Raw genomic sequence first — 27889 nt, 5'->3', positions numbered from 1 at the left:
TTAGACCAAAGAGCTGAGTCCACTCACATATCATTTACCTCTGCCTAAAAGAATGCGGGCATGTCTTTGTATTATCACCACGCGAGATCTATGAATATCCAGTGACATCCCACAGACTGGAAATTAAAATGTTAACAGCAAATGTATCATTACTTCTTCTGCAGAAAGAAGAAGTTTCACCCTGCAAATCATACAGTCCAGGAAGAAAAAATCAGTGGAAACTGCAATTCTTCTGACATTACGGGCAGAAAAGTATGCCTGATTTAAGGCATGCCTTGCTAAAGAGTCCACACATTTCAAAAGATAGGCCCGGTCCCAGAAAAACTTAAACAGAGATTGACATGTGTTTTCATAAGCATCACAAACTAACCAAAGATGTGGGTTCTCCTAAAATGAGTTAGTCTTTCTTTGCTAGAAGAAAACTTTTCTTCATTCTAAGCATTTTTTAGAATGTATTTAAAGGGAATTCTGATGAATTAGTAAGAAAGTGTATTGCTCTTTCAAAGGCAATCCATGTACCTCAGCTGACTGTGTTAAGAGAAATTCACTGTTTCTAAATGCCAGCAGAAGCCTGAGAATCCCATAAATTGGGTTGGGCTCTCCTCCAAAGCTGCAGTGCTCACTTGGGCTATGCTCTCACCATGCACCAGGAAAAGTAAAAAGTTTCCCCTAATGGCATCCATTGTCCCTTGGGAAAAAGAAGGGCAGTAAAAAAACAATGCATGATGCTAGATGGAGCACATTACTATAGCATCATATGACATCGACTGCTCTGCAAGACTTTTCAGAGTAAGATTAACACAGTGTACCCATTAGAAGAGTCCTTTGTTTTTTGTGTTTCCTTTCTTGAATTTTAAGACAGCCTGATCTACTATCTTGGCATTTACTAATCTATTTTGTTTGTTTGCTTTTCTGTGAGGTGGTAAGTTTAAGTATTTTGCCAAGTAACATGAAATAGTATATAAAAATCTATCAATTCTTTCATCTAAGAGTCCTGCAAGTCAATGATCATACTTCCTCTAAACATGCCCTGAAGAACTCATTCGTCAGTTAAGTATCATCTTCTCTGTCACTTGGACCTCGTAACGCTAAAATAAAGTTATGCAAGAGGTTTCAAAGATACCTTCCTCATCCTGTCCTCAGTTATCAAACAACAGGAATCCTGTCAAGGTCAGACAGAGATATGGAAATCACGAAAGAGCAGGAATTAAGGAAAATGGACAGTGAAACACAAAGTATGAAGAGACTCAGATTTAAAGAAAAGAAACAGAATAACCGGTTGCACTAGATAAAAATTAAGCCATAAAAAAACCCCAAAACCCTAACAAAGACTGCCAAAATACAGATCCATCACTTAAACACAAGTATCACCCATCCACATCTGACATTCCAATTTTAATCACACAAACATTTAACCAGAACCACTCACTACAAGAAACTCCAGAACCTGACATAACTTACAGTTTTACACAAAAATTTGTTAGTGTATTACATCCTGTGTTAAGGCTCAGTGTAAAATAGTTCAGCTCTGCTGAAGCCAATGAAGCTACCACAATTTACATCAGACAAAAATCTTAGTATGAGCACACAATCTGTATAAAACGATTGGTATTGGTCCACCAGGGAATAGACCAAACAGATTATATTTGGGAACTAGTAACATGAGTTTATGGTACCTTCTTTCCTTCTCTTATTGCATTCCTTAGAAGAAACCCTAGTGCGGGAGAGGAGGGCACTCTTTACTCTGAGCTGGTACTAGTTTCTTTAAGATGAATGATTTGTTATTCCAGTTCCTAGCTGAAAGAACCAAAAGAAAACAATGCTTTTCTGCAGCCATACTGGTTGGGACCCAGAATTTTTGTCTAAGTGCAACTAACTCAGTAACTGCTCTGCAATACACTTGTAAAAACACTCTCGGTACAGAACACAACAGTAAAGCAAAGTTCACACAGTTGGAAATCCTTGAAAAAAGAGTGGACAGACATAATTTACCATAAACAGGTCTTCTTACACTTCCTTACTCACTTAACAAGCCTGTTTCAAGTTCAGCCTTTGCAGCTATGTCATAGCAGTGAGAAAGAAAAGAGTAGAATGATGTAGCTGTACCCTGTAAGGGGAAGTTGCTCTTCGGTTTAATTTAGAGGGAGATCTGAAATAAAACCTCTCCCTAACTGAAGTCTATTTTTACCTTCTTCACAACTACTCTACCTTAATGTTACTTATCATCAAACATTAATACTCTAAAAGCTTTGACTTGCAGTGGGCGACGCTGAGAAATGTAATTTGCCTGCTTGCCCTTAAGAATATCCACCCTATTCTTTAACTGATCATTTTTACTGTAGCAAAAAGAAAAACATACTGACTCATGACTGGCTGAAGTCACGTGAAGAGCTTGGAAGCTCCCACTGCACACTACAGAACTGCAGCACTGCCAGAACCTGGCTGGATAGCACTATACAGACCACACGTATCGGTTCACAAATACTGGCTGCTGCCTCTAAATCAAGCCTGCAGCTGCCTACAAAGATATTTGCTGATTATACTATAGCATTCTGCCTTTCCTTCAAGGAGTAATCAGTAAACAACAATTGTCTTCAGACCTTTAACTTAATCTCCCCATTGTAAACTACAGATTAATTCTAATAAAGGCATTCAGAATCACACACCTAGGATGCACATTGCAACCTACAATACCACATTCATCCTGTCACACTTCAGTGGCTAATGAATAGTGTCACACACACTTTACCACTGCTACAACATTTTGGAAACAACAGCTTAAAATCCTAACCTGTAAGAGTCAACTCCTCCAAATAAGACCTCCTTTAAGAGGGTGGTCTTCACTTTGCTCATTACAAGAGTGAAAGGCTACAGATTATGTTTAACATCAGTGAAGCAAATTCTGAACTGCAAGAGCATTAAGAGAAAGTGGGTTCTGATTTTTAAAGCCATCTAGATTACTTTATTCTGTAGTAATTTCAAAAAAGGATTTCATGCCAACTTTCAAATCTTTTCCTTAACCTGAATAAAAATGGCCAGCAGAAATATGCCTTTCTAACTTACTTCCTCTATTTCCTATACTCCATTTGGAACTGTAAGGACATGCTGGAAAAAAAACTAGCACATGCTGGTCTTAACAACATAGATGCAAGCAAACAACACTGTAGTGCAGCTCCAGAAGTATTCCTGTTGCCAGAAACTCCCTTTATGGGAAACATATTTTCTTAACACTCCAAAAAATAAATCAATTATATGTCTAGCTCTAGTTCATACAACTGGGGAAAAAAGTTTTTTAAATTAATAAACACTCACTGGTGAAATGTGTCTGAACTTTGGGAAAACTTTATATTCCAAGTTATTTTTTCACTAAGTCTTTAGGGGACAAAGGCAGCACACTTCAGACATTGAACTGTCAGTAGATGAATTACCATTTAATGACAGGTCACATATGTCCCTAGTCTATACTACTGTGAGAGCTGTATGTTAACACTGAAAATTAATCATTGAAAACTTCCCTAGTGCCATATCTTCTTACAAACTCGAATGTCATACCAAGTTCATCAAAAGGTAGGCTAGAACTTAGAGGCATTTTCAACAAATGTAGGCCAATTCACTGGTATGCATTAAGATCATGTAAACTTGTAAACTTGATACAACACTTGGTGAAACCTGGCATATTCAAATGGGTTTTATTTGTAACCCCTCTGAAACCAAGTTTAAAATAATGCTGAAGTGGTATGAACTCACAGTTGGAAAATGAAACACAGAGCTACACAATGTTGCATATTGGGAATGTAAAGTTTCAGACAGATGTAGGCATCAATGGTATAACCTCTGCTCAATCAAGAAACCTTTCTGCAAAGAACCAACCTTCCTTTAGGAAGGAAACTTCTAACAAGCAATGAGCATGATATAGACACCTAAATCCAACAAGTATTCTACAGATACAGAAGCTTACTCCAATTATTTTATTCTATTTTGCTTTCTCCATCTGGTATTGTAAGTGCAAGATTTCACGAGGATTGCTTCAGGAAACAGAACTTCTACTGCTAGAGGAGCATGCCATAACTCAGGAAAGATGCAGTGTGTTGAGATGTGTTGAGACAATCCATGGTGGACTTACCTAGCATTCAGCAATTTTACCAGTGCTTGACTCCATCCTTGGCTGCCTGGTGTCTCCTGACAAATTCTGAGGAAGTACTACAGTGGTATTTTTTTTTTTTTAACCGTGAATCACCCTGTATATCACAAAGAGTGAAAAACTGGTTGCCACTATCGCAGGTTCCTCACGTTTAGAGTATTTAACCATAAGTCACAGAAGACTACAGGAAATAGCTCTCCACATGCCAGTACAGCTGCTCTGGAGACAACATAATCAGCTCTGGGATCTTTCTTTACACAGGCATGCCCTTTTTTTTGAGCAAATCCTGCACTACACACATCCCACACGCAGGTAATGTGTTGTTCAGGACAATCTGGAACTCAGCATCTCACAGGCAAGGTCACAGATCAGTTAATTTCAAGAATTCCCTGTTCTTGATGTACGGCTGTGTCAACTGCCAGGAGGCAACAGGGCCCAGACTTCTGTTACACAACAATATACTATTATCCAATTAGTAGCACATAGTTGCCATTGCAAATTGATTCTCCAAAGCCATCATCCTGAACCATTAGTGCCAACCCACCAGTTTAAAGCAGAAGAAAATGGGAATTCAGTGAAGATACCAATCTTTTTTTGGCACTGCAGGAGCAGATCCACACCCTTGCTTATGACTACAACTGCCTGGAATATGGGAAGTCTGTGGTTTGCCAGCCAACCTTAGTTCCCACTTTACAGCATGAAGGCAAAGTAAAAATAAATGAATATGCCTGGAATGCAAAGTTTACAGAAAGTTATTGTAAGGCAGGGAAAATGAAATGTAATACATCCTTGGTCTTACTTATACTTCTGGTTTGGCTTCAAGATGCTTGTTTTCTTCTCTTCAGATAGCAGACTACTGAATCAAGCAAACTTAAGACATTTCATGCAGCTGTCCAGATTTAATATTTATGCCCTTGATGAGTTCCACCTTCAGAATTACTTTCCCCCAAATTCATGCAGAGTTTATTTAAGTATTTTCTCCATTTAGAGACCTGGCCTCCCCTTTGAGATCCCCAAGTTTGTACATTTGGTATCTCATCAAGACATCAATTTTTGATGTTTTTCCAGGAAAACATGAGAGCTACAGATTAGTTTTTCCTTAGCAAAGGTATTTTGGAAAAGTCGATATTCCTTTTTATTGTCAGAAGGCCAAAAAATGACCTATTTATTCTCAAAGATATATCCTAATCTCTGATGTTATACTTATCTTCAAAACATGTCTTCATCCCCTGTGTATGAAATAATTTATGCAGATTGCTAGGAAGAAGCTTAAACTCTTGTACAGACCCTTTATAATATATATGCTAAAAATGACACAGTAAATTAACATACAAAAGGAGAGTAGTGAATGTGCCCTTCCATTATTTCTCAACAGAAAGCAGTCATAAAACTATTCTTTATTATTATTGTTGTTGTTGATGATTGTTATTATTTCCTAGCAAGGACGAAAGAGCATCTCAAAGGAATGAATAAATACAAATATATGTGACATTTCTTTCTCTTGCAGAACCACCTAGTCTTCAAAAAGTTGTAATGCAAATACTCTCTTTTCAGCACTTGCATACACCATCTCTATAGCTGTCACTGGCCTTGATGCAAATGAGAATGGAAAAACATCAGTTCCACAAGAGCACAGTAGCATTTCACACAACCATCCCTTACATGCATCTTTTTAAGTCTCTCAGTGAATCGAAACATTAAAGCTTCTTGGTTGCTGTCAAAACCTTGGAATTCTCTTCCTTTCAGGTGCACATACTCAGACAGTGACTTTCTGGAAGAAATGTCTTAGGTATCTGGACATCCTTCAGAGTTAGACAGCACTCCTGGCATAAATCAGTATCCCCCACAACAATTTCTTTTTCCTGTCTCTGGGTTCTGACATGCTCAATATTCCTTGACTCTTTCACTCAACATAAGAAAATCCTTCTGAAATCTCCTTCGAAGTCAGTCTTCTCCCACATATACAATTCTCAGTGTTTGACATTAATATTTGGCTTTTTTCAGTTTAAAATTACTGGCTCGTAGAATATCAAATACTCTAATCAATCTGCTCTGGATCATTGGATCATCAAAACCTATATCCTCACCTGCTACCCTGTCCACCATCTCACTCACTGCATGCAGTGGACCTCATGCCAGATACAGATCAAAAAGCAGTACTTCCAAAGGATGGAGCAAAGCTGCAAAACTTAAAGCCATCTATCCAGGAAAATCCATCTATATCCTGTCAATACATTAAATTTGCTGAACAATTTGACTCCTCACAACTCAAACAATATTCCCCTTTCCATAAACCAGCAAAAAGTTTCTTTTTTCTGTTTTTATTTAAGTCTCGAGAGACTACATATGGTCATAACCTCTACCCCTTTTCTGTACAATTATTACATAGAGAACCCAACTGGTATATGTTTTTCCATTCCGCAAATGATATCATCTGCTGCCATGGTTCACAATTGGTTTCCTAGACTCCTTTCTAATACCTGTGAAATATCTCGTGTAGCCCTGATCACAGATCTGTGTCTTCTCCAAGACATTCTTGTCTTTTAATGAAAAACACACATGAACAGAATTTCACATTATGTTACTGAAAGATTCCAAGAGGGTTATGGTTGTCCTTTTGTCTTTCCATGATACTGACTTTCCTGACATTTACCTCTTTCTAGCACTAGAATAGGTTGCCACCTTCTGTATGTTGACATCAATCTTACCACTTAAATTTAGCCAATGCATTTTTCAGAGAGCGTTTCAACCATTTTTACTGCCTTTCACAGTCATTCTTCACTGTTTCACATTTATGTGCTCTTCACAGTTTCCTATTTCACTTTATCACATTTATTTACACTACTGTATAGTCCACTTCTCATTTTAGTTGGCCAATCTTTGGAATTCATAGCTTCTTCCATTAGCATTATTCTACTTGAGGAATCCTGTTTTTCATTTAACATAAGTAGTTTCTTACTTACACTGCATATATTAGCGTAATGATGTGTTTATTACGCTTTCTGCACAATTGTCAGAATCCAGAATATTTCTAATACGCTGACTGCCACATTGCTGCTACTGTTTCCATAACTTTCCACGCCCTTGTACTAGGCCAGTTTGATTTTGAGCAAATTCTCTGTCACAATGGTACACCCAGACAACCGTCCTGTGTCTTTCAGTTTTCTCTTTGTATTTCTGTATGTTTTGCTATGTGACAAATGCAATGCTCCTTCTAGACTGTGATCAACTTGTACTTAAAGCCTGCTCATGGATGTATTTGTTGTTATACTTCTAAAGTATAAGGAAAATACACTCTTTTGTAAGCATTTCTTTTCCATTTGAATAGTTTGAAGTCTTAGATCACCTTCTCTACCATTTTACCTTCGAATGAAACTCTTACCCTGCATGTACCTGTTTCACAAGGTGACATCTTTAGCTACAGTCTTCAACCTTCTTCACTACCCCTGCAAAGCTGCCTTCTCCTCACCACCACTACTTTCACAGCATTCTTCATTTACCTTCACAGCTTTTGTCCCTGCCACTGCTTATGAGCAGAGTAGTATATCTCTCATTCTCCAGCCTGTTTCTGCTTATGGTTCTCATGACTGCATCCCAGTAGCAGACACACCTTCCAGCATTCTTCCATCCTACACACCCTCTGCAGCATTGCCCCTGTCCCAAGACATACGTGGTGATGGTGAATTCTTCACCTGCAAATACAAGATTGATCAGTATTTTGAGGATACCTCCAACTGTTGAGACTCTCACCTCCTAAACCTTCTATTTTAGACACTCAGTGTGAAGAACAACACTGCTACAACTTCATTAAAAGTCATGAGAACACACAGAAGTGCTCTAAAACAGGCAAAAACCCTTCATGCAACCAAGCCATGCAAGAGAAGGAACAACTGCCCTGCCTCAATGCAGACAGGAGTGCCACAAACAGTTGGAAGAAATGTTCAGAGCAGGAAAGGAGGAGTCTTTCTTCCACCCACACCAACCTCTAAGGCAAGTAGCATCTATTTCTGCACCTGTGCTACCTTCATATCCCCTAAATGACATAGGTTTCAGGCAACAAGACAGTCGTAGCACACAAACCTGATCCAGGATTTGCAGTGGTGTTTACAGCAGAAGTAGTATCCAGCATTAATATTTTTCTATTTAGGTGCCTTGATGTTACATGGATTTGTGCCAATTCAAAATGTTTGCAATCTGTTGTAATTTTATTATATTTATAAATAATGCCAAAAGCACTGCCAGCCAGTCAAGGGAGGGGATTGTCCCACTTTAGTCTGCACTGGCTGCACCCCAAATATTGTGTCCAATTTTGGGCACCACAGTACAAGAAAGACATTAAACTATTAGAGACCATCCAAGGGACAGCAACAAAAATGGTGAAGGGTCTTGAGGGGAAGCCGTATGAGGACTGGCTGAGGTTACTTGGTCTGTTCATCCTGGAGATGGGGAGACTGAGAACAGACCTCATCACAATCTACAACTTCCTCATGAGGGAAAGGGGAGGGGCAGACACTGATCTCCCCTCTATAGTGACCAGTGATAGAACCCGAGGGAATGGCCTGAAGTGGTGTCAGGGGAGGTTGAGGTTGGATATAACGAAAGAATTTTTCACCCAGAGGGTAGCTGGGCACTGGGAAAGGCTCCCCAGGGCACTGGTCACAGCACCAGCCTGACAGAGTTCAAGGAGCGTTTGGACACTGCTCTCAGGCACATGGTGTGACTCTTGGGGATGGTGCTGTGCAGGGCCAGGAGTTGGACTCAATGATCCTTGAGGGTCCCTTTCAACTCAGCATATTCTGTGATTCTGTGATATGTGCACAGTAGAGTCTTAGAAAGATGCTTACTTACTACCACTCTAAACATAAAACACTTAAAGCATATGCTTATGTACACTACATAGTTAGACCCATGGAGTCAACAAAACTGCTCCCAGCTGGAAAGTACAGTATATATGTTTACCAGGTGAAGATCACCATATGCATCATGTGTTCCAAAACCTGTTTCTAAAAATTAAAAGAGGTAAGACTGGAGAGGAGAATAGGAGATGAATATGCAATAGACTATTCACCCACCTAGTGGGTGGAAAAATGGTGGGGGGGGGAAAGACATCTTTGTATGAGGTTGAAGACCACAGATTTGGAGGAAATGCTGTAAATAATGCTCCAGAGGTACCAGATTCAACTTCTTCCTCTCCCTAAGGAAATATGATTCCAGTCTCTCAGAAGATACCATATTTACAAAGCCATCTGAAAGAAGGTAGTCTCTACCTTACCTGTTTATGCTGTTCCCATTTTTGCTTTAATTGAGCACTCAGTGAAGCAGGAGCAGGACCCAGCTGTCTCACCACACAAATAACCATCACAGCCTCTTAGCTAAACAGACTGTCCTGCTCTCTGACCCAGAAGCACATTTGAATATTCCATGCCAAGGAAGGCAACTCAGACAGGAAGAACCAAGGCAGGCCCACATCTGTACACCATACAGGACCAGCAGTTAAGATGCTGACATGCAAGACCTTCATTCAGACCCATGTTCTGCTTCTAGCAGAGCAGCTCTTCACATGCATGCTGAAATGGTTACCTAGGACCACAAAATCAGTTTACTCCACAGTATGACCCTGCTTGCTAAAACAAAGGTCTTGCTTTTGCCCCTCACTCCAGTGAGCTAAGTCCCCAATGTTTTCTTAATAGCCAGTGGAGATGGAAAGGGATGACTGCATTGGGTAATTTGCAGTGGGACCCTAATTCAGCCTCCTGAATCACTTCCTGGAAGAAGCGCGTTCTCCATTGCAGAGAGTAGCCAGCTGAGTTAAGTGCCTTCACAGTTAGCAGGCAGTTGCCAGATTATAAATGCCAAGGCCTGGGACAGTCCCAGACATGATTAGTAAGTCCAGCGCATGACGCCCACAGCACATGCTGTGGAAAGGTCTCCCAGTCCATGCCCAGTAAGCCTGACAAGCCCAGTTTCTGCACATGATTTATCCACATATGCTTGCTGCACTGTCTGGCATTCAGAAAACCAGACAGTTGTTGCAAAAGAATGGGAAAAGTCACATCCTATGCACTCTTCACATGCATCTTATTGTGCAACGTGGGATAACCGTGCTCCGCAAAATACCCGCTGAACACAGCCTTACTTAGTTTTACAGGTATGGTTAAGAAATTAAAAAGGTAAAACTAACTTCATTTACATCTAAAACTGGAAGATTTTTTTTGGCTCATCTGTCAAACCAAGAGGAAAAATAGGTGACTTTCCCAGCTTCAGCTACAGCTCTGTGGACAGATTCTTCCATAAGGAGCTCAGAAGTGTTGCCATTTCACTGTTGTCTATTTCAGCAATGGACTGACTTAATGTTGATTAATGCATTGCCTTTATTTATATATCAGACAATTGTACACAATGAACCACATATCCTCTGTGAATTCATAGCAGGAGCTGCAACTTTTTTTGCACATGGAGGTTCATTCCAAAGCAAAATTATCTAAAATATTGTAAAAGGCTCCTTCCTGAAATACTCAAGCTCAGCTTCCACTTACCTCAACGTATTTAGTATTCATACAGAATGAAAATACAATGAAAGGCAAAAAAATCTGCAAGTCAAAAACACATCAAGTAATTGAGCAACAAGCTCTATCTCTTCCAAACTTAAAAAAGGCAAGAAAATTCCTGAATCAAGCTTTCTTTCATCCTTCACATATGTATTCTAAACTATGCTGGTGAAACACTAATTCCATTCATTTTAGTCACTGACTTTACATAGGCCAGAATCCCAGCCGCAGCTTCCCCCTGCAATGAAAAGCATCTAACTACCTTGCAAGATCAGGACTAGTTTGCTTTAGCAAAGTAAAATTCAACTTACACCACTCAAAGATTACAATCTGTCAAAGTGCCTCTGAATATAGCTTGGACACCTTTGAGCTGCTTCCTTCCATCTTATCTTACTTCTGAAGAAAAAAAAAATCTCATTACTTCAGGCCCTGTCTAGGAACAAAAGAATATTGACCTGAAACCTCATCTCCAAGAATTTATCCTAACAATGAAAACATAACACAGAAACATATATGGCTGAATTGGTATTAAAAATATTTAAGTTTCAGCTATAGCCTCTGTAAATGATCAACACTCAATGCAGATAATTTTCTTACAAGAAAATAGTAAAAAATAAATGCATAATTTCCATGGTGTGACTGCTTTCCAGTAACTCCACTACAATTGTGCAATGTGACCATGAGATGATTGCTGAATTTAGCACATTGCACGGAGGAAGCAAGTGAGATGGAAATCCTGGATTTCAGGAGAGATAACATTAGCCTCTTCAAGGATCTTCTTGGAAGACTCCTATGGGAACAGGCCCTGCAGAGAGAGGGGTTCAAGAAAGCTGGTCAATAAATATTCAAGCATCACCTCCTCCAGGCTCAAGACCAGTGCATCCTGACAAGTAAGAAATGGGGCAAAGAGGGCAAGACGGCTGCATGGATGAGCAAAAATCTCCTGTCAAAAGTGAAGCACAAGCAGGAGATACACAGGAAGTGAAAGCAGGAACGGGACACTCGCAACAGACAGAGAGATGCTGTCCTGATGTGATGCATTCACATGTGCTGAGGAAGCTGGCAGACAGCATAGCTGGGCTGCTTGCAGTTGCCTTGGAAAAGTCATGGCAATCAGGAGAGGTGTCTGAGGACTGGAAGAAAGTAAATGTCACCCCGGTCTTCAAAATGGGCAAGAAGGAGGATCCAGAGAACTTCCAGCTAGTCAGCCCACCTTGACCGCTAGAAAGATGATGGAGTGCCTCATTCTGGAGGCCATCTTTACCCACATGGATGGCAAGAAGGTGATCAGAATTAGTCAGCATGGATTCAGCAAAGGGGAATCATGCTTGACTGACCTGACTGCTTTCCATGATGGGACAACTACCTGGATGGATGAGGGGAAAGCAGTGGCTATTGTCTACCTCAACTTCAGCGAGGCTTTAAATGCTGTCTCACACGATATCCTCATAGGCAAGTTCAGGGAGCATGAACTAAACAAGTGGACAGTGAGCTGGATTGAGAACTGGCTGAATCCAAAATTGGCAGATCCCAAAGAGCTGCAATCAGTGGCACAAGGTCTAGTTGGAGGCTCATCACAAATAGTGTCTCCCAAGGGTCAATACTGGGTCAAGTGTTGTTAGATTTGTTCAGCAGTGACTCAGAGGGACAGATGCCTCCTCAGCAGGTCACAGATGACACAAAGCTGGAAGCAGTGGCCAATACCCCAGGATGGCCAGGGTGGGGAGATGGGCAGAGAAGAACTGACAGAAATTCAACAAAGGGAAAAGCAGGGTCCTGCACTGGAGAAGAATAACCCCAGGCAACAGCACAGGCTTGGGCTATTTTGCTGGAAAGCAGCTCTGAGGAGGACCTGGGGGTCCTGGTGGACAACAAGCTGTCCATGAACCAGCAGTGTGCCCTGGGGGCCAAGAAGGCCAATGGTGTCCTGGGGTTCACTAGGAGGAGCATTGCCAGCAGGACAAGGGAGGTGATCCTGCCCCTGTACTGTGTCCTGGTGAGGCACATCTGGAGTGCTGCGTCCAGTTCTGGGCTCCTCAGGACAAGAGAGACTTGGAGCTCCTTGGAGAGACCAGCAGAGGGCTATGAAGATGACTATGGGACTGGAGCATCTCTTAAACATAGAAAGGTGAAGGAAGCTGGGCCTGTTCAGCCCTGAGAAGAGATCAATCAGAGGTGATCTTGCCAATACATGGAAGCATCCGAAAGAATAATATCAACAGGACAGAGCCAGGCTCTCCTCGGTGGTGCCAAGCAGTAGGACAAGAGGCAATGGGCACAAACTGATGCACAGGAAGTTCCACCTGAACATGAGGAAGAACTTTACTGTGCACTGGAACAGACTGCCCAGAGAGGTTGTGGAATCTCCCTCACTGGAGATATTCAAAAACCATCTGGACACAACGCTGGGCCATGTGCCCTAGTGGATCCTTCTTGAGCAGGGAGGTTGGACTAGGTAATCCCACCAGTAGTCCCTTTCAACCTGACCCATTTTGAGATCCTGTGATACTGTATTGTTCTGTTTAACAGTATCTATTTAAAAACACAGAATCTCCATACACGCATTTCAGGACAGGTAGTAGTTTGCTTTGCCTTTTGCAGTTTCTGAAAATAGAGGTTCACAATCAAACAGGAATTAAGATGCGCCCCAATTATATATGATCATATATAATTTAATAGCAGTGATGTACTACATACATTTGGATGAAGAGATCTTCAGAAACATAACAGCATCCTGTAAAAAAGCATATTCACAACTCAAGCAGTAGAAGGTTTCAAACCTCTAGGGAATTATGTCTCCATTTGAAATGCATGTAAATTACAGAATTTACAATCTGCTTTGCGTTTTAAAGGACAGTTTTTAAAGAACAGTTTTACAGAGGTAACAAGCTAAATATACATCTAACATCAACAACACATTGAAGCAGTTTTAGAGTTCTTTGCTCCATTTCTCATTTTTTATTACTCATTACCTGCTACACTCCTCCTGCTCAGGCAAGGGTATCTGGATTACCACCTTAATGGCCATACTCTTAGATATTTGTGTAGTTACAGATGACAAACATGGGAGACAGAGAACTAGAGAACTGCAATCAAAAAAAAAAACAAACCAAAAGGATGGGGGATCCCTCTTTACTTTACAATGAAAACCAAAATGGAGAAATCAGGCCCATGTTCAGTTATGTAAAATTTTTCGCTCTACAGTGATTAGCGATCCAGAATATTGCTAAGATACTTTCTCTGTTACACTTGTCAGCATAAAAATAATGAAGAAAAAATAGAACCTGAGAAATCTGGAAAATGCCATCCTAAAGATATCACAGGCTGCACTGCCAAGCCCTGTTTTCTCATTAGGATGGAAAAAAATGGAAGTTTCTTAAAAACAATGTACTCAAGACCAAATCCTTGAATTTATACCAACATCTTTCATTTCAGTATATACATCCCAAATCTTTCTCAAAACTCTTGGGTGACCAAAGAAATAGAAGGAGAGACAGTGTTCCTGCCACGCTGCCCAGCACTGAGTGTCTCCTGAAGGATGCTTCTGTCTTCCAGCCTCATGAGCTGTTTTGTCTCAGCCTGCTTGAGACAGCCTCAGTGGGGACCCTCAGGAGACCTATCAGTCCTCATAAACCACAAGGGCAACATCTAGAACAAGACAATACAAAAGGTTCCCTGGGAGCAAAAAAAAGAACATGTACAAAATTCAATGTTTTGTGATCCTGGAGTATTTTTAAAGCCTAGAAATTACAAAACTGGTTTTCACAGTGCTTACTTTTAACTCACCTTAACCAATTACCCAGCTCTTTAAAGGAAATTTAAAAAAAAAAAGGGACAAATTCCTAAAGGAAGTTATTACGTCACCACAGTCCAAAATGCCTTTAATAATTCGTAGCTTGATGCCTCATGTATTATACAATTCCAAGTCACCAGAAATAACTTCTCAATCCAGCCAAGTCATGCAATGATGCACAGCCAGAAGTTGCTTTGAAGAGGAAGGGGCTAGAGGTTGAGGATCCTTGTAGACAGTTTTATATTACATTAAATCTACAACAGCCTCAAAATCTAGAATAAAAAAAGACTCAAAATACCAACAGCTCTGAGCTTCAATGAATTTAAACAGGCCCTTTTTTTTAGTAGAAGCTCACGTGACTTGTTAAATAATTTACTCTATAAATTACTTATCCTGTCTTACTTATTAACAATTCTAGAGTGCTTTATATAACTGCATTAGAAATTTATTTTGTGGTTTTGAAATGTACGCAATACACAATCACCTCTCTTTTAATAGGCAAGAGCTTAAAAGTCGCCTACTATTTTGTTGGCAAACAGTTCTTCCTGAAAAACACCAATTAATTTCAAACCCCATTCACCTGAATAATCATAAGTAAACATATTAATGACTTGATAACAGAAATGTGAAACTAGGCCAGGAATATACTTGGTACTGCAAGTCACTTTAAAATCAAAGTCTTTGAAGAGTCACATACACTGAGATACAATAGCAATAAATTTTCCTTAATGAGAAAATATTACACTGCTCCTCTTACAAGAAGTCCTGACCACTCTAAAAATTTCTCATTTACTATCCTTTTAATATTTTTGTATGAGTGATCTTGACAAGGACTACTTATTTGCTATTGTGCCTACAAATGCACGGATTTTACAAAACCGATAAAGTCATTTTGCTTTTGTCACTCTTGGTCCTTGGCTTTTAATGTATCAGTGACTGATACCATGATCCTAATGCAGAACCTCACTCTGGAGTTCAATTTATCTCCAATAATACCAAAGTGACCAAACAATTATTACAAGTACACTTTGTTATGATAAGCACTGGTACTTGCTTCCCAGATAAAGACGAGCCCACGTCATCATGTTAACCAACTGGGCAAATCTAAAATCTATCTTATTTACTGTGATAGAAAACTATGCACGAACAGCCAGGAAGAGAAAGAGTGAGATAGATGACTAAGAAAGCACCAGGCATAAATACTTTTATGCCCTCCCACACCAAGTTTCAGCAGCTGGCCTTCATAGGGCTGATGCAGAAGTACCCTCTCCATAGATTTGGATGCTGTATCCAAGCAGGAATCAAGAAATACCTGGACTGGGACAAGACTGCTTATAAACTCTAAACCACAATCTCCACCTGTGGACCATAACAGAGGTGAAGCACCTGGGTGTGGTGGAGGCTGCCACAGACATGGTATTTCATCTCTGCTATTCCTGCTGCACCACCTCATCTCCTTCCCATCTCTTAAAGCCAAGTAGAAAACCCTGGCTGCCCACTCACATCCTGCCTGCTCGGTGCCATTCACCTGGCCCACAGCCAACCCTCTGCACCACCATGGGCTTCACATACACACCCTGACCATGCAGTTATCCCAGTGCTCCCAGTGCCTGTGGCAAGGAACTGAACTCAGCACACATGCCCTGGGTGCCTGTGGATGTTTTGCCTAGGACTGCAGGATCCACTCCTGTCAAACCCAGGACCGATTTCAATATACTCAGGAAATAAATGGGAATAAATTCTTCAAAATAATTGTCTTACACTTTTCTCATGTTATTTATACCAAGAGTAATTCTACCAGAGACCAATGGAATGTATCTGCAGAGCACATAAAAGAAGAACCAGGCCTGAAGCTTCACAAGTGAAATGCAACACTCCAGTCTCCTAAACCTGTTTCTTAGCTAGAATTAAGCAAGATCTGTGGTGTTAAAAACAGCTTGACAATCTGCACCTACTGTATTAGAACTGCTTCTGTACATACTTACTGTTTACCAAGCTCACACAATGAAATAACGTGAAAATTACTGCAGTCCAATTTTTAATTTATGTCTATAAACTAATTAAAGGGCCCCTGTGTTTTATGTTAAAAGCACGCATGAAAAGACCATCTTAAATATGTGCAAGAGCATCTCCTGTGAATCCATGACTCAAAATTATTTTTAGATCACCAAACACAACAACGTGCAATGTCACAGAATGATACAGTAAAAACCAAGAAGAACTGTAAAGACATGATGCTCAAAAAACCCAGGAAAATTAAAGCCAAAAGTATCAATGCAAAATGACTAGACATGTTTTAAGTTGATCATGGAAGAAAATGTATTTACAATATGTGTTTTCTCTTCTGGCCTTTTAAATCAGAGATTAAATTCTAGAGGAAAATTGCTCTGTTACTTCTAAACAGAATGCACTGGATAAAAAGGCTACCAAAGCCTATAAAAATAATCACAGATGCATAGCTCAAAGTAATTTTTTTTCTATTTAAGCAATCTACAGAACATTACATAAACATCTGAATCAGTAACAATTATAACTCAGGAAGACCATTCCTTTATCACAGGTCCTAAAAAAATCACCCAAAGGTAGGCCATACATGAGTAGTAAAAATGAGTGCCTCCAGCTTTTCCTCCAAGCACATGCAGGGAAATGCAGCAAATTGACTCCAACAAACTGCAGGAATGTAGCCCAAAGGCTAGAATTTTATCTAAACTCACACTGTATTTCACAACACTCTTTTATTGTTTCTATAAGACACTGAAAAACAGAAAAGGATGGAGAATAGAAATAGTGAGAAATCTGTATAGATTTGGACCAAACATGCTGGTATCTTTTACGTTAAATGCCACAGAAAACAATTCAAAAACAGGGGTACGGAAATATGAGTGAAACAGCTTGAGAAGGTTTTTTCCCGAGATCTATCATCTACCCATGCAGTATCCAAAATTTTTTGCTCTGCAAGAGGCTTTCTTAGGCAATGTACACGCATGCCATAGTGCTCTGAGTGGTGAAACGATGCAGGATTTAACACGAAAAGCTACGTAACTCCCGCACCAAATACTGTCTAGGAGGCCAAAGGGGATGGAAACACCACATGGGAATGAGAAGAAAAAAAAAACTTTTTTCCTCACGGTTAATTCGGGTTCCCTAATTCCCTCCCAATTGCTGACAAGCAGCACTATGTTCATTCCTCTGCAGGTTTTGTATTTTTTCCTTCCAACCACCTCCACTGAGAAGGTCAAAGCAGGTTCGCATTCCTATGGTTAGGGCATGGAAGGCAGTTTGCTGTCACTTTCTGGCGCATCTCTTCCTTTACTTTTCCTTTTTTTTTTTTTTTTTTTTTTTTTTTTTAATAATAGTAGGATAAAAAAACACGATAAATATGGAGCGAAGGGGAAGCCCCCCCCACCAAAACTCTCGGTTCACAGCGATAAACTGAGGAAACGAAAGTAAAAAAAAAAAAAAAAAAAAAAAGAGAGAGAGAAATAGAAAAAACCCTCTGTTTCATACCTGCTGCCGCCGCAGAGGTGCGGGCTGAGCGGTGAGCACCGCTCGGCAGGAGCTGGGGCAGGGGTCGGAGGCGAAGCCCCAGCCCTGTCCCGCTCCCCAACTGCCCCGGTCCCGCTGCAGCCAGCGCCGACCCCCTCCCCGGTCCCTGCATCGCGAACAATTAGGATTCATCATCTAAACGGGCTCGCAGGGGCAGCTCTAGTAAGCCGCGTCCAAAGAAAATCACACGGGGCTTTTAGGCTTCCAGCCACCGTATCTGCTCGCGGAGCAAGAGCCTCTAAGCGTGGGTCAGTTCCCCGCCACCCCCGCCCGCAGCTTCGCCCGCCTGCTCCGGCCCGTAGCCCCCGCGCCCGGCCCCGGGCCGTACTCACATCTCGGTGACATTATCGCCCTCGGCGCTCCGCTGCGGCACAGGGAAGGAAGCGATGCCCGGCGACGACTTCGTGCACCAGATCCGCCAGGAGCTGCACTCGCAGGACGCGGGGCAGCCCAGCGCACCCGGCCAGCAGCCCAGCACCAAACAGCACAAGCCCCACAGCCGCGCCAGGCCGGGCCCCGGCCTCCGCCGCCAGGACACCATGCTCACTCCAGCACTGCCCCGACGGCCTTCTCCTGCTCCCGCCGCCGCCACCGCCGCTGCCGGGGCGCACGGCCGGAGGGTGCGCAGCCTTCCGCGCCGCGGACGGGCACCCCGCGACCGGGGCTCACATGGGCGCGCCGCAGCCGCAGCCACAGGCGCCCCGCGGCGCTGACCGCCCCGGGGGTGCGCGGGGCGGCGGGGGCCGGAGCTGGGCGCCGCGGCGACAGGGGCGAGCGGGGCCTCCGGCGCGGCGCGGCACCTGCCCCTGGCCCCGCGGGCGGACAGCGGCACCGCCTGCCCCCGCGGCTGCTGCTGATGATGCTGCAAAACGCGCGGGGCGGCGGGGGCAGGTGGCGGAGGCTGCGCTCCTATTTGTGGGGGCCGGGCGGCCGCTGCCCGCCGGAGGGACGGCGAGCGGGCGGCGAGGGAGCCGCAGCGAGCGGCGGTGGCGGGGCTCAGAGCTCCGCGCTCGCCGCTTTACGCACCGTCTCCTCCTCCCTCCAGCTGATAATAAAGCAGCTCCGGCTCCTGCTCCAGCCCAAGACGGGGAGCTGCCGGCAAAGTGACGTGGGGCTGACGCAGAGAGGGGCAGAAACTCCACAAAATGAGCCTGAAATAAAAATGAAAAAAAAGACAAGGGAGGGAGGAGGGGGGAGCGGGGGAAAGGGAGGATGCCGAAGAGCAGATACCAATGGGCAGCCTGCGCTTGAGCTTTCAGCCTCGCACGTACATGTACATATACACACACACACACAGACATACAGGCGTACACGCACTCCGCGGGACGGGCAGCGCGCCGCCGCCTGTGCGGGCTTTCAGCCCCGCCGGGCGGACGGAGGCACGGTGCCGAGATGCACCTGGCATGCTCGCCAGGGCGGGAGCTCGCCATCGGGTGATAAACTGGGATGGTGCGAGAACCCCGGAAGGCGATGGATGAGCGACCCTAAAATGCCTTGTTTTCCCCTTGACAGCTCCGCGGCCGGGGCTGCTTTTCGTTTTTCTGCCCCCACCCCCGGTTGCGGGTTTCCGCAGCGCTGCCGGTGCGCCGGATCCCGCCGCAGTGCCCCGCGCTCAGCGCTCCGCAGGCGCCACCGCGCGTCCCGCCGCCGCCGTGCACCGCGGCCCGGCCCGCGGGGGGCCGTCACCCCCGGCCGCCCCACCGGCCCCCAGGCGCCGGGGGGACGACACTCGACACACCACAAGAAGAAGTTATCATTTTCATACATCGAGGCTGAGGCAAGTCTGAATGTGTCACGTATTCGCAGGTGCAAAGAGCAGCTGATCTGGGATGCTCTTCCCTTGCCGTTTCTGAGACTCTGTGTTTCTGTCCTGGCACATGACAGGTAGTCCTTGATCAATGTCGACAGGTTCTTCACTTACCACTTTACCATTGAGTATAAAGATGTTGATGGTCCTTTCTTACCTAATAACCCAAGCTGAGTATTTTGAAATGACTAAATGAGGGCGGATTAAAGAAAAAAGGTTACGGAATTCCTGTTACAAAGGTACAGAATGAACTGTTAATACAGTGTTAGAAGGTGCTCAGGAATCAATTTGACATGACACTTATTCATTGAAAGTGCACTGCGTTCTATTTGCATCTGCTCAGGCTAACAGGAAAATCCACATCTTACTGGATGCGTTTGTAGGCCTGGCGTGGGTTGGTTGATTTTGCTTTAAAAGAGCATCCTACTAAGAAAGTCATAACCATACCTAGCTGAAACACCTTATATAGAAGTAATATACCTCCCCATAAAGCAACAAATGCAGACTGTACAAAAAGACATAATTGAAAGTATTGTCAGTCATTATATTTTTAAACCAAAGTTATTGAAGTTTAAGTTAAATTGTTGTATAGATGCTCAGAGTACACTGCCTCTCTATGAAGTTCAGCACTTTGTCCTTTCTAAGTAAAACACAAGGAAGATGAAGAGTCCAAAGGAATAACAAAGCCAATGATACTGCATAAAACCATGGAAAGATGTTTTGTCTATGCCTAATATAAAGTTTTTTTGAAAGGGACTACGACCTTTAAAATAAAATATTCCTCTAAACAAAATATTTATGGAAGGATGGCAAGTGAGATTAAAATGTCATGTAGCAATTTTCTAGAGGCAAAAGTTGGTGATTTTTAAAGGATTTGGAGGAAATAGAGACAGAAAAATTATTTGCATAAATTGCAATATGATTCAAATTACTAAAGACTGAGAAAGAGCCATAGTGCAGGACAGAACTAAAATTTTGAAACCTCTGAGTTGCTGGAAAACCTGTTCTCCAGCCAAATCTGCTTACAGCTTTGGAAAACATGCTTTATTCCCCCTCTCTCTCCTGAAGGAACACAAAGACATCAGCTCTTTAGGGCAATAAATACCCACTGTAACTGTCCTAGTGATTTTATGACAACAAGCTCACATTTGTCTAATCATATATAGGCATATACTGGACATTATTCTTTCACAGAAATCTCTGTGAATCTTTTTTTTTAAAATTCTTTTTATTTTCTGTGAATCTGCAAAATTGAGGAATTGTCTAAGAAGTTTCAGATAAAACCATGCAGTTGGATCAAATTAGCTAATTAGGTAATTCAGTAGTGTTGAAAGAGTAAAGTTCTGTAGGCCAGATCATACATTCGTAAAGCTGCAGGTCAGTGTTAAATAAAGCTAGAGGAAACACTTGGAAAAGAGCATCATCACCTGTTGTGGTAAACATCAGTTTATATTTGCTGCAATTTAAAAGATTTGTCATAGGAATGTTGCTGAACTGTACTGTTATCTTGTCTTAGAAAGTTTGAGACACATAGATTTCTGCATGACAATGCCAAAAATTACCAGGTGTGACAACATGATGGTAAAATTACCAAATACTGTTAAAAATCTATTTCCCCTCTAAAACTAGTATTTTACCAAAATTGACTGGGGGAAGAATGTGGGAAGATGACAAACTGAAGGTGTCATATATTCAGGCCACCAAAGCTGTCAAAGTGAAAGCTACGGAATGCTCCATCAAAAAATACCATTGCTGGCTTAGTGGGGGAAACAGCAACTCTTTCTACAGGCATATCTCCTGCTTTGAGTCTTTAAATTCTAGAATTACTAAAGGGTAGCTGTACAAAGAAATTCTGTGGTAAATCATGACTTTATTTCTGCATAGATAAATTTTCTTTCTATGTTTTCTGTGCATTTTTTTCCTCATAGATTCAAGAAAGAAGAAAATAACATAAAATACTCAAATACTTCCTATTAATCAGTACTTAAGGAAGAGCCACAATATTAATCAGTACTTAAGGAAGAGCCACAACTAAACCCCTAGAGACAAATAGCTTTCTGGTAGTACTACAAGACCAAACATCATCCTGAAGGTGGTAAAACTATAGCAAAAAGTTGGAAATATGACAAAACTATAGAGTGTGATTAGAGGGCTAGAAAATATGTATTGAGTCAAGATTGAAAGAACTCACTCTCTTCAGTTCATGAAAGTCTGACAGGAGGTTCAATAACACCCCTGAAATATGTATCAAGGACAGGTAATATTTTTTTCCTTGTCTAAAGCACAGGACAAAAGTGATGCACTTGATTTCCAACAAGGCAGATTCATGTTTGACATTATGAAAACTTTTGAAAAGGACAGTTAAGCACAGCAAATAGATAACTTCAGAGAACACTCAAATCTTGAGTAATAGAGCCTTCTCAGAGCAGGTGAGGTAAACCTCTTCAGAGCTGGTAGAGTCCAATTTGCCTTAGGTAGGTGAAAGCAAATTAATGACTTCCCATAAATTCTGTTCCTTTGCAATACACATTTATTTGCCCCTTTTTTTTTTTACTGACATAAAGTTATAGGAGAACATTCATCTGAATATATTACAAGGAAAACCTGAAGATGCTGAAAAACTCAGTGTTCATTTGAAATCACTGTCCTAAAGTTGAGCGTTTGATTACTTTGAAAGTTTTGAAACTTTGACTCATACACCATACACAGAGAATGTACTGCAGCTTAGGAATTATAGTAAATATCTGTAAAGATTTAAACTTGTATTTCTGGGAAAGAGGCAGGAGCTGAAAGCTCAAAGAATCCTTGTGAGAGTACTGTTATTTAGGTGGAGAAATAAGAAATTATACCACAGAGTCTGGGAACAGGTAAAGGCCACATGATTTGTATGTGTGCTATGGTATCCTATCCCATCCAAAGGAGTGTATACAGAAAGACCAGTCTTACCAAAACTGTGCAGAAATAAACTGCTTACATTTTGCTTACAGTTTGGAAGTTTTTAGCTCTTACAAGAGGGAGAGTATGGATGGTTCATGGAACCTCATGATTTTATCAGAAACATTTTGTTTTCCAGAGAAATATCCTGATTCCCATGAAACTTTTCCCATGGAGGCGTTCTTGTGTTCAAGCTAGAACTGTGGTCAGAAACACATATCTGTACCATGACTCAGAGAAAGCCTGTCAACTAAAGTCAACAGCATCTTTTGGGCTGACTACACTGCGGTGTATCTGCCTCTCTTACATGAGATCCCACATCTTTTCCCTCAATGACAAAATCTGGCTTCCATACAACCCTTTTCTGAATTTCCTCCAAATACGAGGCACTCTTTGAGTGTTTTAGTCTACATTTTATTCTTTCCAGTGTTCCACCTATTTGCAGATTTATCTAGCTGCTTTATCCTGACTGATTTTGCATTCCTAATAATGGAAACATGTTTACCTTATCACCTTGAACTACTGCTCAGCCCTCATTGGCTTTAAAGTGAAGCTGAATCCTGCCACCTTGTGGTCAAGAAAATTATCACAGATATTTATTTTCGGAAGGAGGGAAAAAAGAGGAAATGAGGAGGAAAGTTTATTAACTACCATGTTTATATTAAACAAGGAATTAGATGAGGGTCTGAAGATTTAATGGTTGGGTCCAGTTCGATATTGCCTGAGATGTCTACCTGAGATCTTCTGAAAAGAACAGTCCCTCTTCTAGAGACACTGTTCACACCATGGACTGCCACTTTTCTTATCCTCACAGGGTTTTGAAGCTGTGGCCTCACCACAACCTAATGCGGACAAGACACTTATCCAGCCTCTCATCCCATAACCTCTGTCTGTCTGATGGCTCGAGATATTAATCACAGAGTTCTGGTTGCACTTGGTCATTTGCTATGAGAACAGCACTACTTTCATCAATAAGAAATCACATCACAGACTGGAGTAAAAGACCCTTCTCATTTATTAAAAAAAAAAAAAAAAAAAAAAAAAAAAAAAGTATTTTTTGAGGGGATGGTAAAAGTAATACTTGTAAGGAGCATGGATGTCCCTTTTCTGCTGAAGTCCAAGGCAGCATTCTTTTTTTTCTGCCTGACAGGACTTCACAAGTACTTTTCTGGTAATGTGTGAATGCAAACATCATCCTGAAGGTGGTAGAACTAGAACAGACTTGGAAAGGTATCTTCCTCTGCCACACGCTTAATTGCGCCTCCCCTCCCCCCCGTCCCTGCCTTGTCGTGTGCCCCCCCACCCCGCGTATTTTCACTGCGAGCTCCCACCTCAGCATCAGTCTATTTTATTCACCACGCTTGTGAGTCTCTCTGCAGTCAGACAAACAGAGCAGCTTGTTGATTCTGCAGCTATCTGCTTACCACTTTCTAGATGCCTGGCGGCAAATGTAAATGGTATGCTTACCTGTAAGGCTTCAGCAACAGAGATCCCAAAGCAACTGATCAGCACTAATGTTCTATTTTACTGGGTTATTTTCAAACAGTGTTTGTTCAGGTTAAGTCTGCATCAATTGCACAGACTTGCTCAGTTCATGGAAGTCATTTCTTCCTCAGATAACCCAGCTGACTCTCTATACATCTGTTTGTACACATATATTTTGTAGTGCAAATCATGCTTGTCTTTCTGATTACAACGATACAACAGCTGAAAAATGGCAACATAATAAAAATCTGACAGCCCTTGCCAGTTTTCTCCCCATTTAAAAGAAGTTCAAACTGTATGGACTTTTTGGCCATGATATTCTGGAGCCAATGATATTCTGAATCCTCCTTTACAGTAGTCAGTGAAAAATAAGAAAAAAAAAAAAACAACCCAACAAAAAAAGACTCCCTAAAACCCAGTCTCCAGTACACTAATTGAAAAGATCCAAAACAATCTGAAAACTGAAAACTTAGCTATTGGAACATCGAAAGCTAGCTTCATTTGGCACTACAAGTTACCGAGTTACTGCTACTCTCCTCATTTACATTCACGTGGACTACATAACATTGTGCATTGCTTGTGATTATGATTTTTGACTCCTCATCCTCCTAGGCCGTAAGAAAGACATTGACCTGAAGAAAGAAAGCTCTGTAATTTATTGCTCGAGATAGATATCACTTAGTTATGATTGTTTATGATGCAGATGTACTTATCATGGCAGTGTTAGTGCAGAGGACACAGTAATTGTGTTCCAAAACTAGTGATGATGTCTGAGCTTGCCTCTTGTCACAATGGTACAGATAACAGCCATGAGCAGTGATAAGCAGTCAAACTAGTACAGACCTAGGAGGTCAGAAATCAATTGCTTCTGACTGATCGATTTAGGACTGAGAGATCCTGATGGTTGGTATAGCAGCTGTAAATGGAGCTAATTATTCCACTTATGGATAATACACCGTGAATGTCTTGGTAAAGCCAATCTTTGTCTAACTGAAAATCATGTGTATTAGGACCATTGTTAATTTTTCTTTCCCTTTGTTAAGAGTATTGGTACTAGAGATAGTACTATGTAAATGTGATACTTGTTAGCAGTTTGTTTCCTGTTTGATTCTTCCCATGTCTAGTTATATTTTACATAGCTTGTACAGCTTTTTTACAGTAGACTTCACATGATATTAACTCTTTTTAAGACTGAGCAAGAAGAACACAGAAGAACTTTTATAAAAGACCTTGCAATTTCTTTGCAGTACAATAAAGTATTCTGCTCCCAGGAAATGTCTATCTTATCCCCTGTTTATGAAATAATCTCTTGATGCTGACAGATCCTTGCCACCCTCTGGCCTGACTTAAGAGAACATATTGACAAGTTTGCTGCAAAGTCACTCTGTTATCATGTGGAGGCTTTCCTGTGCAAGCTTATTTTCAGGATTTGGTCTAGCATGGAAGCTATGCAGATCCCTTTAATACTTTTTCCAGCCTTCTCTCTCTACATCCTCTCCCCTGCCTCAACTACTTATAAAGCCACTCCCTTGCTGATTATTTTCTGTGGCTTCTACAGCCTTTAGTGGCCACCAAGATGTTCTGCTCTTTTTGTCATCTCCTACAGAGCCTTCTCCTCTCCACAACACCTAGAATTGCTCATAGGGTATGAGGGACTCTCTTACATAACGTTCTGTAGGTTTCTATGGTGCTTACACTCAGTTTCCCACAGCAACCATACAGAGCAGGAGACAGTTTAAGATGTACTATCATCAGTTATAAATCCTTCTCACAAGATTCAGATAACATTGGTTTTTCATGCGGTCATGTCCAGCTAAGACAGAGGCACCATATGGTGTCAGCTTTCTGAAGTTCAACAATATTGCCTTGTGTCATGGCAACATCTGGGTCAAAGAAAGAGCTGACAGTCACCATTCTGATAACAAGGAATGCAATAAAAGTTTAAAATCTGGAAACGTGGGTTTTGAAAGTGTTAGCTTAAATCAGTCTCAGTGGGTTTGGTACCTTCTTCAAATGTCTAGGAAAGGCAGTGTCCAGCTGCCTCCCCCAAGCACCTGGACCAGTTGGATGAAGCATATTCTGAGCAGAAACAATGCAGAACTGACTGTTGTCAGTATTCACAGTCATTTAAGGTGAATTCACCTTACAACTTAGGTCCTGAAGCTGAAGTCAGTGAAAATTTCTTATCACCTTAACTGAAACTTATCTATCATGCACAGCTTAGTCGTCACCAGTTAAATCCTGTTTGGGTCATATTTTTTTGCTTTGGCCTTATGTGCTATCTGTTAGCTTGAAATTATAATGTAGCAAAAGTTTATACCTATTTTCAGTGGAATTTTCTTTAAGTTTTTGAATGGATTATCTTTCTTAGATGTATGAAAATTCTTGTTGATGTATTCTATTCATCCCCAAAATACTTGATTTTATTATCTTCCTGCGTTGTTTTTGTTGTTTAGGGTTTTTTTGTCAACACAGCATGTTGATGCCTAAACTTTCACTAAATATATATTCACTTGAACATTTTATCCAAGAATTACGGGGCAGAAAAGGACCTTCTATCAAAGTTGCCAACATAAAGCAGTTAAACTTGTTTTTCCTCCATCATTTGCAGTTTTATTACTCATCTTACCTGAAGAACACCTTCTGTCTTCAGGGGCTGGTACTTTTACTTGTCATTTACATAGGCAATGCTTTATGAGTCCTGTTGCCATCAGAAGTACCTCCTAATGGTTTCTCTTTCTTCCAGGGCCACTACTGTCAGATACGACACCCCACACATGTCATAGGACTTCTTCTAAACTTTTTAGGTAAATACAAATATATGGGTGAGGTAACTAACAACACCTGTGGCACATCAGCAGCAGTGCTCAGGTTTTTTCTAGATCTTTTATCTCTTCGCTATTTCGGAACTCAGTCCATCCCAGCTGAAGAGACAAGCAGATAAAATAACAGGAGATAACTCACCCTGTAAAAGGGAAAAGAAACACCTACTGTGGATTCATTGCTCCCCACACTGAAGAGATGAGGTTGGCATTCCAGAGGTTTAACTTATTCCTTACAAGTACTGCTGAACACTTGTCTCTGCAGCAGAAATTCCCTGATTTTGTTAGTAATTTGGTCCCACACCTAGAAAGGAAGCTGAAAGAAAGCCAGAAATTTTAAACCTGTTGGTATCAAACAAACACAGCCTTTCTCAGCTGTGCCCATTTTAATCTGCTTTTGAAGACCTCTCCTGAAGAATCACTATCTTCTGAAGAAGACAGTTTTCCCTTAGCAACAGAGGCAGACTTTAGTGTCAGGATTTAGCTTACTACATGTAAAATTTCACAGCATAACTCTATGTTTCTTTTATATTTTGTCAGGAGAAATGGACAATGGCTGAACTATCTCATCCTACAGTAAAGTCTGATCCACATCAGATGGATAATTTCCTGGAAGTACCTATTTCTCTACTGATTGCAAGGTGACTACCTAGATGTGGAAGTTTTTATTCCAGATGCATATATTTAAGTTAATACTGGCCCTAAAGGGATTTCTCTGTTTGATTAGAGAAATCTGTTGATGTTCCTATAAATATTTGGAGTAGAACCACTGAATAAAAAATTACCTTGGCTACTTGATCATTCTGTCTCACA

At 41.5% G+C, this 27889-nt stretch overlaps 1 protein-coding gene across 5 annotated transcripts in view; it reads right to left on the bottom strand.

Moving 5' to 3' along the window:
• Positions 1-26937, bottom strand: part of NTRK2 (neurotrophic receptor tyrosine kinase 2) — a 209638-nt gene extending 182701 nt beyond the window's left edge. For 4 of the 5 annotated variants that reach the window (XR_011147650.1, XM_069001028.1, XM_069001030.1 and 1 more), the window contains exon 1: positions 18361-18693. Coding sequence is in view for 3 of the 5 variants with exons in the window: in XM_069001028.1 (XP_068857129.1) it covers positions 18361-18569 (209 nt within the window). In the remaining 2 variants the exon portion in view is untranslated. Of the gene's footprint in view, positions 1-18360; positions 18694-26883 lie in introns of those variants that run through there. The other variant, XM_069001029.1, reaches the window with a different exon arrangement.
• Between the last annotated feature and the right edge of the window lie 952 nt (positions 26938-27889).

This window comes from Aphelocoma coerulescens (genome assembly GCF_041296385.1).
Source record: "Aphelocoma coerulescens isolate FSJ_1873_10779 chromosome Z unlocalized genomic scaffold, UR_Acoe_1.0 ChrZ, whole genome shotgun sequence".
Taxonomy (NCBI): Eukaryota; Metazoa; Chordata; class Aves; order Passeriformes; family Corvidae; genus Aphelocoma; species Aphelocoma coerulescens.
This window is presented reverse-complemented; position numbering and strand designations above follow the sequence as displayed.